The sequence below is a fragment of the Entelurus aequoreus genome, linkage group LG24, assembly GCF_033978785.1.
Source record: "Entelurus aequoreus isolate RoL-2023_Sb linkage group LG24, RoL_Eaeq_v1.1, whole genome shotgun sequence".
In the NCBI taxonomy this organism is placed as follows: Eukaryota; Metazoa; Chordata; class Actinopteri; order Syngnathiformes; family Syngnathidae; genus Entelurus; species Entelurus aequoreus.
This window is the reverse complement of record NC_084754.1, coordinates 3,657,697-3,677,453: the sequence shown is the minus strand read 5'-3', so window position 1 is coordinate 3,677,453 and position 19,757 is coordinate 3,657,697. Positions and strand designations below refer to the sequence as shown.

The window sequence follows — 19,757 nt, the reverse complement described above, 5'->3', positions numbered from 1 at the left end:
CTACAACCCGCCATCAGAAAGTGATTTGATTCCTATAGGTAACATTTTTGTCATACTGTGCACTTTGAGCATAGAATAGTGTGTATTTATGTGAAAATAAAAAAATACGGACCTATTTTTAAACATAAAATAAATTAAAAATACATTTGCTTGGTGGAACTTTTATAAAAGTGGGTCGATGTAAGACGAGCTAAGAATTGGTTTTAGATAACTTCTTTTAAAAATACATTTTAATATTCTTTTCCATCGTACAAGTGTTCTTGGGGCCTTGAGTGGCAGAAGGGGTGTCCTTGAGTGGCAGAAGGGGTGTCCTATCTCGTCTTTCTAGTCCGTCCTATCCAGTCATGGAGTGATGACGCCTGCTCAGATGCGAGGCAAACTGTCTTTTAAGACAATCTATGCAGTCCAGTTGTAATTAATTCAATTACCTGGATGAATCTAAGTGTACAAATAAGTTAACCTCTGATAAGAGTTAAAAATGAACACACAGCTAACTAACAATGAGCAGCATTTTAAGTTTTTTTTTTTTTTGCTGCTAATTAACATTGATTTGTATTAGAGCAAAGGTGCCAACCTCATGGCCCACAAACCCCTGCAAGAAATATGCCTTAATAAACAACTTTTTTTTTTTTTAAATAATTGAATTATTTTTAAACATTTTGACAGAAATAAAAAAGCACTGCATGAAATTGCATACTTTAATAGTATCCAATATTGGAATATTTTGTCTAAATAAAAGTAACCACTTAAATATCTGCTTGACTTCTGATTACAAAGCAAGTTATCCATCGCATTGCACACTGTAAAAAATTAAAACAAGATTTTACGGTAACATTTACGGTGGTCTTTCCAGCATATTACTGGAAATTTAAAAGAAACAAGTGTTTTATGATAAAAAATCTGTCCTTTGAGCTGCCAGTTTTTGTTTTTAAGGTTTTTTACCGCAAATAGAAAACACAAAATGACGGTAAAAATATACCGTCACATTTTTTGCATATTACGAGTCGATATTAAGAAAAGTCTGAAGAGGACTTTACCTAAATGTACCCTAATGTTGCAATAACACTCTATTTCACTGTCAAATACTGGTGAATGAGTTGCCATTTTTTTCCCTGCAAAATCTAGATATTTATTGTATTTTTTTTTACAATGTACATAAAAAATAATCAAAAGCATAATATTTGCGGTTTCAAGCGGCCTTTTGATGGACACCGCTGCATTAGAGAGTAGTCACTGCAGGATGGGAGGAAGTGATATTGATTGTGATATGATTCACTACTTTAATCAAATATAACATTAGGCAGGTTATTTAAACATCTAATTGAATTTTACACAACGTCACACCTTTGCTTCACACGACTACACCTCAAACACACTTTTAATGCAAGTGTTATGCATGTGTGGTGTTAAGTGCAGGTATGGTGCCACCTAGCTGTTAAAACGTGTAACTTCATGTGTAGATGAAATTAGCTGGATTTTGTTCTAACATTAGGGACAAGCGGTAGAAATGGATGGATGGAGATACCTTCGAATGTGTGTATATTTTTTTATTGATGACAATATTTTGTACAACACTGAAACATTTGAAAAACATTATTTATATGCTCTCTTGAATATAGGATAAAGTACAGCAAAGAACACCATCAAGTGAGACATTTATTCAATTAATTTTTTCCCCCACATACAATCTGATATAAAAAGGAAATGGTCCTAGTGATGTAAATGTAAAGACAAAAGAAGCAAATTAGACTCTACAAAAGGCATACAAACACGACGCTAAAAGTTGTTTATGGTGTAACCAAAAGTTTTTACTCTCAGAATAGTCATTGCTACATTAAAACAAAAAAGAAAAATACAAATGTTTTTTGTCTTTCAGATGGTCATGAAATTACATATTAAGAAACGGTTTGGAATAATTCTGGAGAACTGCAATTCTTTACATTTTCTGCATATTACGAGTCGATATTAAAAAAAGTCTGAAGATGACTTTACAAAACAATTATGTAAGAAACAACATCAATTGGCAGCCACGTTTTCTTAGTTTACTACAAGTGTGAGACTGCACGGTGAAAGAATATCAGTTTTTCATCTTAAAGCCCTTTAAAAAGGTGCTATATAAACCCAAATATTTTCATTATTATCTTCCAGATTATGTTACCATATTTTTCAGTCATGTATTTTCCTAAACAGTTGACAATTCAAAAGGCCAACTTCCATGGAAATGAACAAGAAGCAGTGGAAATACTGACTTTATGTCCTTTAGTAACGGGGGCCACCTTGACGAGGAGCACCTAAAAAGGCCAAAAAGAGTAAAACAAAATCATAAAAATGTATCATAATTGTTACAAACACCATACACTTCCATTTCAATTTATTAGAACATTAAACAAAAAAATAACTGTTAATTTTTTTTCCTTGACTAAATTTCAAAAAGTGAAAAAGACTTATTTTATAGATTAACTGCACATAAAATTCAATATTTTAAGAGCATGTTTAATAATGTTGACTATTAAAAAATAGATTGAAAAAATTCACTATCCTATGGAATGTGAAAAGTACCTGTATTTTTCGGAGTATAAGTCGCACCGGCCGAAAATGCATAATAAAGAAGGAAAAAAACTTTAGTCGCACTGGAGTATAAATCGCATTTTTTGGGAAAATTTATTTGATAAAACCCAACACCAAGAATAGACATTTGAAAGGCAATTTAAAATTAATAAATAGTGAACAGCAGGCTGAATAAGTGTACGTTATATGAGTCATAAATAACCACCTGAGAAGGTGCCTGGTATGTTAACGTAACATATTATGGTAAGAGTCATTCAAATAACTGTAACATATAGAACATGCTATACGTTTACCAAACAATCTGTCACTCCTAATCGCTAAATCCCATGAAATCTTATACGTCTAGTCTCTTACGTGAATGAGCTAAATAATATTATTTGATATTTTACGGTAGTGTGTTAATAATTTCACACATAAGTCGCTCCTGAGTATAAGTCGCACCCCCGGCCAAACTATGAAAAAAACTGCGACTTATAGCCCGAAAAATACGGTAGTCAAAAAGTTCAATAATATAGAGAAATTAACTGAAAACCACAGTCTTGTCTACATTTTTTTGCACGATATTCCAAAAAAATGAGATGCACTTATATGCCACACCAGTCAGTTTAAGTTTAAATGTTGTGGATGAAAGCTGCATGTAAAAGTGACACTATGTATGTTTTTAAGAACAATTCTTATTGTTCCGTCCAACAGCCAGCTCCCATTATTGTACTGACAAAACTAGACTTTTATGACACCTCCTTTGTGTGCCTAGGCGTGTCCTACAAATGGAAAACCATTATTGTTGCGTTTCAACTCGTGGAGATAAAAGGTATAGAGTATTGCATCTCCATCAATGGGAAAGTTGATAGGGGTTTCATGATCCGATATTGATACTAGTAAAAAGAACGTCACACGTATCTATCACATTAGACTTGATTATTTGCTGTAAGTAAACCACGTTTTAGCAGTTATTTAGTTGTCATTAAGTATGTTTGTCTTCTTCAAATAAGTTATCAGTATGTGAGCCAGTTATGTTGAGAAAACCTGAGTGAGTGCAAGATGCTGCCTTGTGGTGGGTATAAGAAAAGGAAAGGTGAAGTTGCAGATGTCTTTTAGACGTTCTGGGGCCGTACTTATCAAGCTTCTTAGAATTACTCCTAAGAAGTCTGTTAAGAGTTGACTTAAGAGTAAATAAATTCTTCGCTGAAAGCTGCACTTAAAAGTTAGTTATCAAGCGTCTTACTCACACTTTCAGCGAAGTGTAGGACTGAATCTTAAGTGTCACACTCAGAGCTGAATTACGACATTACTATGAGCCGTAAACGGAATTTTAGGTGACGTCATTTCTGTGTCTATAGAAATTACCAATCACGGAAGGGAATCCGTTGTCTAAGAATAAAGAAATATCTTGGAAATATTTAAGTGGACAATGGGAGTGTATATTTTGACAATAAACTACAAAATAATACAAAACAAACTAGTCCCCGTCGACACTCACGCTACCGCTCCCTCTCTCTCTTCTATCGCCCACACACTCACTGACGTCACTCACCTCACGGCCACACACATACGCTACTGTCATAACATTTTCTTTCCAATTCATTAATTAGGCAACTAATTTGAAACTGGTGTGGGTGGCTCTATATATACTAGCCCACTGCAGACACATGCAGAAATCAACAAGGAATCGAAAAGTATTAAATCTGTGACAAAAATAATATCCGCGCTCTGTCTAAACGATACCGTTTGATCAGCTGCTCGTCATCAAAAAAAAAAAAAACATTGTTCCGTTCCCTGAACGTTCGCGCACGTCTCTCTCGCCTCAGTACCATCCCCTGCTGGCAACTCCTAACCACTTAAGACACCTCTGAAGGTCTCTTAAATATCGTGGAGAGTAGGAGTGATTCTTAGACTTAAGAACGTTGATAAAAAGCTTTTATTCTTAAGTTTGAGAGTAGGACTAAATTTCGCAAATTCTCAGGACTTAAGTGTAAAATGGCACTCTAAGAAGCTTGATAAGTACGGCCCCAGATCACTGCAAGGACAAGTCTTACACGGCAGAAGTGTTGCAAAAGTCACATGGTAAAACAATCAGGGTTGATTCTTCACACAAATCTGAATTGTTGGGTTGCATGTACCTAGAGGCACTTCCAAGTTTCAGATGACAGGCAAAAGTCTTTATTTAGATGCATCGTGTGTTTTTTTTAAAGTTTACGAGTCACATATTCAAGCCATCATAAAAGAATATTGAAATGGGATGGAGTGGATTTTTACACTAAAGAAAAACGTTTTTTTTAAAATAACTAAACAATTCCTCATCACCGAAGTGGATTGCTCAAGTTACTGCTCGACCACACTTCTACACACACAAGGACTGAAAGTAGAAGAGATTGGAGGCACATCATGTCTTTACATCTGGAGGGGTCCACAAATTCAGCATTAATCCGTAAAAGACGATGTTGGACTTATTCCTGCATCGGTAAACAACGTATTTGAATGACAATAACGAGCGCCGTATTTCTGATGCTAATGAGAAAAAAGATACATTTAGTTTATGCAATTGATTTCCTGGTACAAATATTTCACGGTCATCAGTGATTGATGTCCGCAGTGTTTTAATAGTATGAATGAAGTTAAAATTTTGTCTCATTGTCTAGCTGGATTTCCCTGTTCAATAATTGATTTCCAAAAATATTTGGCAAAATCAACATTTGGTATGCTGTTGAGCCATGAGGGATTTATTAACACTATTAAGGATACTTTTTATGCTAACGAGTAGCATCGAAAATGCTGTGGCGTGGTCATCCACGTCTAATAGAGCACTTTGCTTTTATGCACAACACCAAATAATCGTTTAGTTTCTACTAGGAAAAACAACAAAGTTAGGGTAGATTGGACCAACAATCACTACAATTATTACTTGAACTGAACATGACAGTTTATTTCCACTATCAAAAGGTGTTTGTACCGGTAGTTATATTTAGGCAGAGAAACCATGACATAACTTAAAAGAACACAAACTAATGCAATTAGTTCTGTTCTCAAATCCCAAATTTATAGTAAAGTATAAACCCAATTGATTTCTCAAACAAATCAACTATTAAAACAAACCTTTTACGAAATGATCGCTGTTGACACAAGCATTGTCCGACTGTGCTCCACAAGATGAAAGCAACGTAGTTTGCGAGCCATTTCCCTTGATGCGCTTTGTAAGTTCCCTGACTATTCCTTTTATGAACCACTTTTTTTGGGACTCCACTAAAAGCTCTTTCATATCTCTCGATTTGAACGCTTAGAACAGCCCAGCAAAGCTGCATTTTCAGCTGAAACTCTACACTTACTAACGGGTCTTGCGATTGATTCATTACTGGGCTCAAGCTTGTTTAACGCCACGGCTAAGCAAATAGGATGTGATGTCATTTACAGACACTTCTATTTATTTTTTGACACACAGAAATCAAAATATGGACATAAATCAAAAAATGTACCGGTAGGTTGAGATACAGATGCATACATTAGTACTCAGACACGTGAATCGGAATACAGACGCACAGACTGAGATATGCATTTGCGAAAAATTTTGCTACAATAATACTTCAGTGTTTCCCACACATTCATTTATTTGTGGCGGCCCGCCACGAAAGAATTACGTCCGCCACAAATAAAAAAAATTATCATTATTATTTTTTTTGTGTCCTCTCCAGCTTCTCAGGCAAATCATATAGTTAATGTAGATGCCCATATCGGCTGTTCAGATTTACTTAACAAAAGAGAAGTGTAGGATACTTCTCTTGTTGCCTTATTTGTATTTGACTTTATTAAATGTATTTATATTAGAAACACAACATGTGTATATAACAAAGGGTGCAAAGTCTGCAGGCAGTAGGAAACACATGGTTAAGTATAGGGAGTAAAACTGATGGCAGTCTAATGTTCAAGATTTTTGGAGCTCTTTGTTCAGTGGATCAGATGTTTGATGAAGCTCTGTGTCTATCTACCACCACTACTGTTTTCTGTTTATTTGTTACTGACTGTGGCAGGACACCTCTGCCTCTGTTTCACTTTATGTTGCTGGTAAATAATATGGTTGTAGTAGTAGGCTAAAGTTAAATTATTTAGTGTGCACTAATTAAAGGGGCAGAGCTTTATGAGACATTTTAGCTTTTATATTTTATAAGATATATTTTTTGTAAGAACCACAATTAATAAATATATTTCAGTGAATAACTTATTGTTCAAATCTGTATATAAATATGAAAATAAAGTGTTTTAATCATATTGTAAAATGGATGGATGGACGTTTAAAACAAAACTGTTATTATTAATTAGTAAGTATAATTTTTTTTAGCCTTTTTAGAGAAAATCATATCATTGTAGTAAATTATGCAAATTACTCGATGATGTCATGGTGACCACGCCCCCACCGCCACAGGTATCTTGGCAGTTTATGGGAAACACTGTACTTGTATATTTTCCCATTTTTTGTATCTGGTGGGTGTGTCCCCTGAGGGTGGTCACAATAGTGAGTTTGATGCCAAAATTCTAGATAGGGAGGACTGGTGTTTTGAAAGAGGTGTGAAAGAAGTCATCTACATCAATTTAGAAATACCCCCTCTAACCAGAGGTTCTTATCTGCCTACAACAAAGTTCGACATCTCTCCCCTAAAGTTGAACCCATTTTTATGAAGCATGGTTGTTCACCAGCTATGACGGGCAACACAAACCCTATTGAAACCTGTCATAGCGGAGAAAACGCAGCAGAGGCACAGTAAAAGGTTCTAAACAAGCAGTTGCCTTCAGTCAACCTTTGCAGCGCACCATCTTTTGATGGCTGACAATCTACACAGACATGTAATTGTGCTAATGATTTGCTTTGAAACATGTTGATAAATTACAGTTTCAACAAAATACTCTAATTCAAACTAAAGACGGCAATACCACTTTTGTTTGGTTTTTTTGCCTGATATATTGAGTTTGCGAGTTTGAATGTTTTCAATTGTCCACTGGTAGGACAACAAATTTATCAAATACTAGCACCCACCTGGAGTAGATAAAAGTGGAGGGCGAGAACTTTTTAGGGAGGGTGGCATGCCTCTATTTCCATGGGAGCCTCTGTGGCCCCAGTGACGTTGGGGTGGGTAAGGTATAAAGGGGGGATGATGAAAACCGGGGCCACCGTAGTGGTTGTGTAAGGATGGAGGCAGGGACAGCAGAGGGGGAGGCTTGGACATGGGATATGGACCTAAAAAGGTAAGGATGAGACAGATTTTTCAAGTCCTGCAACTTTTAAATATATTACAAGGAGTAAAACAGATATAATATAGACAAAACTAAGGTCTTCACCTGGTGTAGGTAAGAGTGGCATCGGCCGCCCTGTTTCACCGAAAGACTGAATCGGAGGTGGTCCAGGTGGCGTAGGGAGCAGAGGAGGCGGCTTACCAAGCACTGAAGGTAACACTTTGTCCTTCTTGTCTTCGTTGTTAGAAGCTACTAAGTTTAGGAAGACAGAGACAGTGACTCAAAGAGATAAATACAGGCACAAAGTCCAAAAAGATTTACCACCCCACCTTGTATGTGTTCCTGACGGGTTCGGACATACTTTGAGATGGCTTCCATCTCCTCGGGGTAAAGATGCACACCCTCAGTTAACAGGAGAAGAAACTGACGGATTTCGGAGGGGACTACGTGGCACTCGATCTTTTCTCGATCCAGAAAATCACCGAGCAGCTGAGACGCCTGTGCTGCAATATCTGCGGGGTCCCTTTTTGAGCTGTCTTTATTAAGTCCACGGCTGTTCTCTGCCACAACAAAGTCCATGGCCTGCTCTTGGGGCATGTTGCGGTGGACTGTGGGTGAAAATGGAGGGTTAACTGTAATGTGTCAGGGTGGGGCATAAGAAAGAGGGAAATTTTAACAAAGTTCTCACACAGTATTTGGATCTGCAACTTGGGAGTTAGCTTTTAATTGGATGTTGGACACCGGTGGGTTATACATTGGTGTGTTTTTTAAACTGTTGGAATTGTGCATTGCTAATGAGGGCAAGTTATGTAAAATGTGCATTTATCAGATTTGATTTGATTTTAAGGTGTACAGGTTGATGTGGAATATGTGCTATGTAGGTATGGGTTTAATATTGTATTGTCTTTTTTGTATTCATATGGATATGTTGCATGTATATTGTTTGTACATCGTGTTTCATTTTGTAATGATTTGAAATAAGTGTATTTTTGACTTGCAAAATTGAAAACCCAAGTTGGCACATTGTGTAAAAAGAAAATACAAACAGAATACAATGATTTGCAAATCCTTTTCAACTTATATTCAATTTACTACACTGCAAAGACAAAATATTTAAAGTTCAAATTGAGAAACGTACTTTGCGAATATTCATTAAGTTACAATTTAATGGCAGCAACACATTGCAAAAAAGTTGTCACAGGGACCTTTTTACCACTGTGTTACATGGCCTTTCCTTTTAACAACACTCAGTAACCGTTTGGGAACTGAGGAGACCAATTTTTGAAGCTTTTTATTCTTGCTTGATGTACAGCTTAAGTTGTTCAACAGTCCGGGGTCTCCGTTGTCGTATTTTACACTTCATATTGCACCACACATTTTCAATGGGAGACAGGTCTGGACTACAGGCAGGCCAGTCTAGTACCCGCACTCTTTTACTACGAAGGCACGCTGTTGTAACACGTGCAGAATGTGGCTTGGCATTGTCTTGCTGAAATAAGCAGGAGCGTCCATGAAAAAGACGCGTTTGGATGGCAACATATGTTGCTCCAAAACCTGTATGTATCTTTCAGCATTAATGGTGCTTTCACAGATGTGTTAGTTACCCATGCCTTGTGTGGACTCGTCAGACCACAGAACACTTTTCCACTTTGCGTCAGTCCATCTTAGATGAACTCAGGCCAAGCGAAGCCGGCGGCATTTCTGGGTGTTGTTGATAAATGGCTTTTGCTTCGCACAGAGTTTTAACTTGCACTTACAGATGTAGCGATGGACTGTAGTTACTGACAGTGGTTTTCTGAAGTGTTCCTGAGCTCATGTTGTGATATCCTTTACACACTGATGTCACTTTTTGATGCAGTACCGCCTGAGGGATTGAAGGTCACGGCCTTGCCGCTAAAGTGCAGTGACTTCTCCAGATTCTCTGAACCTTTTGATGATATTACGGACTGTAGATGGTGAAATCCCTAAATTCCTTGCAATAGCTGGTTGAGAAATGTTGTTCTTAAACAATTTGTTCACGCATTTGTTCACAAAGTGGTGACCTTTGCCCCATCCCTGCTTGTGAATGACTGAGCATCATGGCACCCACCTGTTCCCATTTAGCCTGTTCACCTGTGGGATGTTCCAAATAAGTGTTTGATGAGCATTCCTCAACTTTCTCAGTTTTTTTGCCACTTGTGCCAGGCATCAAATTCCAAATTAGCTAATATTTGCAAAAAAATTAAGTTTACCAGTTCGAACGTTAAGTATCTTGTCTTTGCAGTCTATTCAATTGAATAAAGGGTGAAAAGGATTTGCAAATCATCGTTCTGTTTTTATTTATGATTTAAACAATGCGTCAACCTAAATGGTTTTGAGTTTTGTAAATGTGAAACAGCAATTATAGTCGAAAAACTGTTTAAAATGTCACTTTCCTTATTTCAGCTAGGAAATGATTATGAGATCAAGTGCACGGTAGACTGCACAAGCATGTACAGTGGGGCTTCAACGCAGACTACTGTAAGAAACCAAGTTGTCATGAAATGTTGTAATCCTTTATCACTATGTGCCAGGTTTGGACTTAATGAATGATGCACCGTTAAATGTATGTTGTTGATGCAAGAGTTGAAATGTGAAACATAAAACTCTATTAATGCCAAGTGCAGTGCTGTGTTTGATGTTATCTGGTTTTAATCCAACTTTACCAAAGATCTTATTGAAGTGCATTGCAGAGTTTGTGTTGGAGAATAAGAAAAGCCATGGGGGTTTACAATTGAGGGTGTTTGCCTATTCTTTTTTAAGTGATGGTGGCTTATAATGACTTACTCTTGAGCGACTCTGAGAAAATGATAACGGTGCAGGAGGACAGAGCTATGTTTGTCTGCTCCACCAGAATACATAACGGGGAGCCAACACTTTGGACATCTTGTAGGGCTTGGGTCAGGCCTGACTCCGCCTGAAGGTAGAGCATTTCCACTGATAGGCCGCGCTCCTGCAAGCACTTGCTTATCGATTTGGGGTAATTCCTTTGAGAGGAAGAGAAACATTTTGTTAACTCAACACCTCTAAGTTTGTTGACTCAAATGGAATAAAGACTTATCAAGTTGATGAGGAAAAAAAGAATGTGTTAATTTTCCCTTTTAAAAGCAGTTGTGGTGTTTTTGGTGTCACTAATATAGGTTTGATTAAAGTGTAGTAGAACATGTTTAGTACAAACATCATATAAAACAAGAGAATCAGTAATACGCCCTTATCTTCAATGAAACCTTCCACTTTATGAACATTCTGACAGTGTTCTTGCACGTACTGTGAAAAGTGTGTATACAAAACCAATGCTCAGCCCAAAAAGACCAGTTCATTGTTGTAGTTGCTGCTGAAATTCATTTTAATGGTACTGTGAATTTTGTGGCGCTTATGTGGGTTGAGCCATGAGTAAATCAATGTTTTGTTTTAATTTAAGAGGTGTTGTCCTGCTCGTACTGTGTATTCCATTTTAAAGCAATTTGCAAATAAACCATTAGAACATATTCAACAATCGTTTGGCAAATGTAGGAATCCCCCCCACAATTGAACTAGGAGAAGTTTAGCATGGGAGTTGTACGATGAGGAAGCATGTTTTACTGTAGCATGGTTAGCTGTGCACTTTGAAATCTACAAAAACATTATGAATTCCCAATTTGTGTTCTTTGGATGTGTTACAATTGTATCCCTATCCCACATTTAATACAATTATTTCAATAGTGATTAACTTGTGAACTTATGTGCAGAGTCACAACTGAATAGTTCCAGACAATAATCAACTTCAGCTTTCTGCTTGGCCGTAACTAAAGAGCAGCAGTTCAGTGCATTTTCATTGTAGTGTATTGTTTTGTGTGTCTTTTGCACACTCCCACGCCAGCGAAGAACCAAAGTTGTAAAAAGAGATCATAAAAAATGCATTATGTTTAACAGATGGATTTGTGTCTCTTAAATTACTGTATGTGAAAAAAGTGTAAAAGTTGAAATAACATTCATTTTCTGACTTTCTCTGAAATGTGTTTTGAAGCAAATACTTTGGTGTAGTGATAGAAGTCTTACTTTTAGTCAGTCCTGAGTTTGATATTAAGCCACTGTTAAACCCGAACTGTTCAAGGAAATGCAATTGCATACACAATATGCGCACGTATGCACACACATTTATAAAAAGATCATTTAAATCATCAATACAATATATAGACAACTGTCAGAAAGGATACAGAAGAAGTACACGTGGATCACCTAAATTGTGAATGTTGCTGTAATTGAATTTAGACCACTGGGTACTCACAGGCATTGGTTGGCGACAGAGATGACCACACAACCAGGCGGCCTTCGCTCCCCCTGCAGTTGTTTGTAGAACTTCTGATACAGGACTTTGCGCCTGTCGGCTACAGCGCTGTCAGGCTTAGCTTGAGTGGCTAAGAAATACAAAGAGAGGCAAGGACATATATATATAAATATATATATATATATATATATATACACACACACACATATACATACATACACCGTAATTTCCGGGTATAAACTGCTACTTTTTTCTTATGCTCGGGACCCTGCGGCTTATTAGTCAGTGCAGCTAATTTATGTAATTTTCTTCGCTGACAGCCACAATGTTTTGTATTCAACAAATAGGTTTCATAAAACATCAACAGAGACACTGAAAAGGTGTGTTATTGTTTGTGCTATGGCGCCACCTTTTCGATTACTTTGCTCACTGCTGCTGGTTGAAAATGTATTTTCTGTTTAGTGCTTTGAACCGGAAGTATAAATGGGCTAGCAGCATAAATCATTACAGCATTGATTCTTAATTTACTGTGTACATTATTTACACAGAGATCCAAGGAATACCTTTCTACTTTTGATGGGGAAAATTACAAATGTTAATTTAAAAGTAGACTTAAGACCATTATTAAAAAGTTATTTTGTCCTTTTTTCTAAAAGGTAATCAATGTATACAAGTTAAAAATGTTTTAGAATTCTGCAATCGTTTTTCTGAAAGGTATGGTGGGCATTTAACAAATATAGTTTTTGTCATAATACATATTTGATAATTATTTTTAATAGTCTCAGAACATCTGAACTCCTGTATCGGTGTCAGTAGTAGTGAACTCAAACATTGTTTGTGCTTCAATGATGACGTCATTGGAAGCCTTACCATTGGGTTGATGTTTTGAGCCCTCAAACTTCACTCCCACGCTGCAGTTTTGCAATTGCTCCAATTCTTTGTAACTGAAAAAAAAAGAAGTGAAAATGCCACCTTTAATGACTTCCAGGCAGTGCAAATAAAGACATGCAAAAGATCGATGCTTTTTATGCTCTAATGCAAAATATGTATTAAAGGGGCCATACTATGATTTTTTTTAAACATTTAAAACACCTCCTTGTGGGCTACATAAAATGTAATGACAGTGCTTATGTTTTACAGACCATCTTCAAGCCGCTTTCTGACCACCTCTTCTGAACGTGTCGTTTTGTGGGCGGGTGGTATTTATGTGCCTAAGTCCTCCTCCAGGCCAAGCAGACTTCGACTGTGTCACAACCCTTCAGCCATGTTATCAAGTCTACTGACAGATGTAAGTTAGAACGCTGCACTACTTAGGTACGAGAAGTTGGTTTTGCATAATAGGTCCCATTTAAATAATCTTCAATTAATTGGTCAATGCACAGGAATTACGGACGATACGCTTATTTATTGCTTACGATACAAGGCCAACGTTATGACAAAAAGATTTTCATGACAATATCGGTTTAGGCCAAGAATTTTAATTTCAGCTGATTCTTGAGTCACGGCCTCGTCTTCCTTCGTTGACAGCCCAACATGTGATCCTTTAGCTAATCACCATAATCATGAGCTAATGAGCATGACCATTTTAAGATGATTGTAGGAAGACACCACGGAGGAACTTTTCTGTACACAATTCAACGCAACTTTGATTTATATTTAGTGTGTACAATTGTACGCAGCATGGCTTTATAAATCAGATTTTTTTTCGTACATACAGTATGTACATTCAGAGGTTTGTGCTCGAGTAATGTTTCATGTTGGAATCAATGCGCAGTTTTATAAATGAGGTCCCAGTTCTGTTTACTCTCATTATCATGTACCAAACTGGTAAAGGAGAGCACACTGGTGAGGGATGTGAAAGTGACAAAGATCTACACACCTCTCCAGGGCATCTTTAAGCTCCTCTGTTCTCTCTTCCCTGCTGGGATACGGTGCAATTCTTCGGAACAACTGAAGCGGCTGAGCGCTGCTTCACAAAAAAAGTACAATTAACACTGCTGGCTAGAGGTGGGGGAAATAATCGATTTTTAGATTTATCGCAATTCGGACTTAGGCGATTATAAAATAGATAACGGCGTGGCGAAGATGGTAGAGTGGCCGTGCCAGCAATCGGGGGGTTGCTGGTTACTGGGGTTCAATCCCCACCTTCTACCATCCTAGTCACGTCCGTTGTGTCCTTGGGCAAGACACTTCACCCTTGCTCCTGATGGCTGCTGGTTAGCGCCTTGCATGGCAGCTCCCGCCATCAGTGTGTGAATGTGTGTGTGAATGGGTGAATGTGGAAATAGTGTCAAAGCGCTTTGAGTACCTTGAAGGTAGACAAGCGCTATACAAGTATAACCTATTTATCATTATTATTATATTTATAAGTAAACTACAATCGATTTATTTATTGCGAATAATGTAATGCAGACAGTTTCTAAAATTTGGCTGACTGCAGCGAGCCACCTCACAGAGATCTGACCAGCTCTTTTATTGTAGGGCACTTATGTTCCAGTTTTGCACACATTCAATATAACTTTAATATAATTAATTGAACTGTTTCCTTATACAAATGCACTCAAGTGATAAACGCTTATTTAGTGAAACGAAAAGAAATGTAAAACTGCATCAATAAACATAAATTAATGATGCATCAATAAATAGATTTTCTTTCAAATTGTAGCTCCTGATTCGGAATCGAATCGTGAGGTGCCCAAAGATTCCCACATCTACTCCTGGCAACATTGTACGGGCCCCTACACACCAAGCAATTCAGGGTTCAGTCAAGTCGAGGAGCACACACGACCCGTGTCTTCTAAAAGCAGATGAAAGTCTGACAAGCACCATAGCATCCATCCATTGTCTACCGCTTGTCCCTTTCGGGGTCGCGGGGGGTGCTGGAGCCTATCTAGCATAGCAATGCTGCATTAAATGTAGTTTAGTCCACTGATACTGACAGCTCCTGCATCACCGTGGTTTTTTGTCCTGGTATTAAGTAAAGATAAAAAGCCAACAAGAGAACAGAGGACCTCAGGATCCACGAGGGTTTATATGGTAAAAGGTATGATAAGAAGGTGCAAGGCCACTAAAGAGGTCATATTATGATTTTCTACATTTAAAACACTTCCTTGTGGTCTACATAACATGTAATGGTGGTTTTTTTTGGTCAAAATGTTTCATAGATTATGTTTTAATGACCGTTTTCAAGCTGCTTCAGAATGCGCTGTTTTGTGGGCGGGTCTTATTTATGTGCCGCAGCTTGGACTGAGTCTTCTCCATGCTATCATTGTTGTAGTTTTTAGCACTTCCATAGCAATGGTGGACGTGCGCCAGGCACTTTGGGTACATTTATACCAAATGTGGATAAACCGGTCACGTCACAGGTTGCGCAAATTCCAAACGGCTTGTTTGGCAGAAGTAGGAAGGAAGGCAAGATTATTTTATAAATATCTTAATCCCTCCATGGGAAGTTTTCAAATTTTCTGGATTTATGCAGATCCCAAATAATGAATCAGGTACAAACAGGTAAGAAAAAATGGTTTTGCATAATAGGGCCCCTTTAAGACATTTAAAAACAAATAATAGAACTTTGAAAATGACCCAAAATGCAAACACTTAAAAACTGGTGTTATGTGGTCCCGCCCTCTGGTACGTGCGGCAGAGTTTTGTAATATTTATACATTTCTAATATTCTTTTTGGGAAGACTAAGAAAACAGGAAATTCCAAATATACAACAGGAAATAAAAGCATGCATTACCACCTCCATCTTAGTCTGAGAGAAACATGCGCATGTGTAACATGACAAATGAATGTTCTGCAATTTGTCGTCCCCAAAGAAAGAACTGAACTGGACAAGAAAGCATTCAGGTTTTCATCACCAAAGGCTTGGAATAACCTACAATCAAATCTTCAACTTCAAACCCTTGTTACATTGCATAGTATGCAGAACGACCCCAGGCCTATGAACACAACTCCACTACACCCAAAGACAATGGGCATATACACAAACACACTCCCCACCCCCACCGGACGCCTTCACCACCGCTTGATTGCCCTGATGGACGGCTGAGTAGCGCTTTATAGCAGCAGGCCGGCCTCCAGGGCCCCAACTCCCCTCCCCCCCTCTGTTGCGAGTTGTTGTGATTATATGTAACATGTTTATGTGTGCTATGGCAAATGAGGTTTTTTCCCTTGGACTGAGTCTGGACTCCCTCCCGAGGGTCCCGCCTTTGACTGATATTTTTTACTCTTCCCCCCTTTCCCAATATCGACTTTTTCCCACATTTTTTAAGGAGCGCCGTAAGTGGCTGATCCGTTGGCGGTCCCGTCGTGTCTCCCTGTAACGTATGTCTGCTCTTAGTGGGACTGTGCCGAAAATGTAATTTCAGTTCTTATGTGTCTTGTACATGTTAAAGAATGGACAATAATAAAGCATCCTGACTAAATGAGTTTAAAGCTTCTGTGAAAGGATTGCAGTCTACCTTGTCTGTATGCACATGTGTCATGTGAGCAAGTTTTAATGTTGTAAATTTGATGTTTTATGTGTTGTTTACTGTTTTTAATATAACCTTGCTGCTGCCCTCTTGGCCAGGTCTCCCTTGGAAAAGAGATCAAAGATCTCAATGGGATTTTACCTGGTTAAAAAAAGGCTAAATAAAGAAAATATAAATTGGCTGGGTGGGATACAAAATATCAGCATGTTAGCTTTCAAAGCCATGCATCTACTCCAAATGATTCAAATAGTTTGACTTGATCTTGGAGTTTTGACTTTTTCAGGCGTTTTAGCAAAAATAAAATCATGAATGCTAAGGCTACTGGGACTAGTTCGTCTACCATAAACATTTTTTTTTTTCATGATTTCCATGCATTTAAAGGGCCTCACAAAATGCAAGGAATCATAATTTAGGGAAGACATTTGTCCTCACATAGTTATGGCTCGGGCCATGAATGTAACATATACTACTTTAATGACCGGAATGTAACATATACTACTTTAATGACCTGAACGTAACATATACTACTTTAATGACCTGAATGTAACATCCATCCATTTTCTACCGCTTATTCCCTTCGGGGTCGCTGGAGCCTATCTCAGCTACAATCGGGCGGAAGGCGTGGTACACCCTGGACAAGTCGCCACCTCACCGCAGGGCCAACACAGATAGACAGACAACATTCACACTCACATTCACACATATACTACTTTAATGACCCGAATGTAACATATACTACTTTAATGACCTGCATGTAACATATACTACTTTAATGACCTGAATGTAACATATACTACTTTAATGACCTGAATGTAGCATATACTACTTTAATGACCTGAATGTAACATACTTTAATGACCTTAATGTAACATATACTACTTTAATGACCTGCATGTAAACATATACTACTTTAATGACCTGAATGTAACATATACTACTTTAATGACCTGAATGTAGCATATACTACTTTAATGACCTGAATGCAACATACTTTAATGACCTGAATGTAACATATACTACTTGAATGACCTAAATGTAACATATACTACTTTAATGACCTGCATGTAAACATATACTACTTTAATGACCTGAATGTAACATATACTACTTTAATGATCTGAATGTAGCATATACTACTTTAATGACCTGCATGTACACATATACTACTTTAATGACCTGAATGTACACATATACTACTTTAATGACCTGAATGTAACATACTTTAATGACCTGAATGTAACATACTTTAATGACCTGAATGTAACATATACTACTTTAATGACCTGAATGTAACATATACTACTTTAATGACCTGAATGTAACATATACTACTTTAATGACCTGAATGTAGCATATAGTACTTTAATGACCTGCATGTAAACATATAATACTTTAGTGACCTGAATGTAACATATACTAATTTAATGACCTGAATGTAACATATACTACTTTAATGACCTGAATGTAACATATACTACTTTATTGACCTGCATGTAACATACTACTTTAATGAACTGAATGTAACATATACTACTTTAATGACCTGAATGTAACATATACTACTTTAATGACCTAAATGTAACATATACTACTTTAATGACCTGCATGTAAACATATACTACTTTAATGACCTGAATGTAACATATACTACTTTAATGACCTGAAAGTAACATACTTTAATGACCTGAATGTAACATACTTTAATGACCTGAATGTAACATACTTTAATGACCTGAATGTAACATATACTACTTTAATGACCTGAATGTAGCATATAGTACTTTAATGACCTGCATGTAAACATATAATACTTTAGTGACCTGAATGTAACATATACTAATTTAATGACCTGAATGTAACATATACTACTTTAATGACCTGAATGTAACATATACTACTTTATTGACCTGCATGTAACATACTACTTTAATGAACTGAATGTAACATATACTACTTTAATGACCGGAATGTAACATATACTACTTTAATTACTCACACGCGGCAGCTTTGTGTTGTGACTCCCGGGTTAGCATAGCATGCTAATGCTAAAGCAAAGAGAGCGAAACTCACCTTCCATTGGGGTTGAGCAGCGGCCGGCGAGCAGCTTGGGATGATTTCGACCAGGACGACATTTCAGTACAAAACACCTCGACCGCAAAACAGCGAGCTTAATGGCCGAATTAGCACTAAACCTCGTGTTGTCGTCTTCCCTTTCTCGACGACGCAGAGAAGCTAGCGGACAATTCTTCTTCGATGGTCCGATTCATTGTTGGTCAGAGAAAGCTCATAAGAATTGCGCTATTCTAAACAGTGCTCGAGGATAGCGGTCAGTTTTAGTATTGCAATTATAATAATGGTCACGTGACGTGCGGATCGAAAATACAGTATAATTTATTCATTTTTTTCTCCAATATATTTTAGGCAGGGACATTAAAAAAAAGTACAAGGTAGACAACACATAATAATATTAATTAATATAATGCAAAAGGTAATTTACGGTTTCAGAATGCTGACGAAAACATTTTAAGTCATTCATATCATTAAATGTAATTTATTCAGAGGGAATTAAAAAAAAGAACATAGTTAGAATGGTACCGTAGTTAGTGCAAAGTAGGGAGTCTAGAAAAAAAAGAAAAAACACAAGCCCACAACCCATTTTTATTGTTTATATAATTCAGAGGTGTCAAAGTGGTTTTCACTGAGGGCCACGTCGCAGTTATGTTTGGCCCCAGAGGGCCGCTTCTAACAGTGAATACTATAATTGCACATTTTTTCAACGCATTTTATTAGAAGATTTTTTAAAAACTAAAATGTCAAACAAATATGGTAAGTTGCAATAATTTCACCTCAAAATATAGTGCATAATACTGTAAATGGATAAAAAGTACTGTTTTTATTGTAAAAAAAAAAAAAAAGGAGAAAAAAAAGGCAGCTCAGTTGCCAGAATTTTACAGTAAAATGTACATTCGTTTTTGTTTTTTACTGTAAATTAAAAAAATATCGACGACGCAGAGAAGCTGGCAGGCAATTCTTCTTCGATGGTCCGATTCATAGGTGGTCAGAGAAAGGTCATAACAATTGCGCCATTCTTAATAGTGCTCGATGGTAGCGGTCAGTTTTAGTATTGCAAGTATATAATGGTCACGTGACGTGCGGACCCAAAATACAGAATCATTTATTCATTTTTTCCCTCCCATTTATTCATTTA

The 19,757-nt window shown here is 37.2% G+C and overlaps 1 protein-coding gene across 4 annotated transcripts; it reads right to left on the bottom strand.

Annotated features, from left to right (window-relative positions):
* Positions 1 to 1,544: 1,544 nt before the first annotated feature.
* Positions 1,545 to 18,835, bottom strand: si:ch211-216l23.2 (uncharacterized protein LOC565061 homolog). 4 transcript variants are annotated; one of them, XM_062035444.1, is made up of 9 exons: positions 18,620 to 18,835; positions 13,953 to 14,042; positions 12,944 to 13,017; positions 12,074 to 12,203; positions 10,594 to 10,793; positions 8,118 to 8,396; positions 7,894 to 8,040; positions 7,592 to 7,792; positions 1,545 to 2,291 (listed from the first exon to the last, which is right to left on the bottom strand). In XM_062035444.1, the coding sequence occupies exons 1-9, from the start codon at positions 18,679 to 18,681 to the stop codon at positions 2,260 to 2,262; spliced, it is 1,215 nt and encodes a 404-aa protein (XP_061891428.1). In that variant the 5' UTR covers positions 18,682 to 18,835; the 3' UTR covers positions 1,545 to 2,259. The 4 variants fall into 4 exon arrangements, with proteins under 4 accessions (XP_061891428.1, XP_061891429.1, XP_061891430.1 ...); XM_062035445.1 differs by having other exon boundaries at positions 1,546 to 2,291; positions 7,894 to 8,037; positions 18,620 to 18,834; XM_062035446.1 differs by having other exon boundaries at positions 1,546 to 2,291; positions 13,953 to 14,039; positions 18,620 to 18,834.
* Between the last annotated feature and the right edge of the window lie 922 nt (positions 18,836 to 19,757).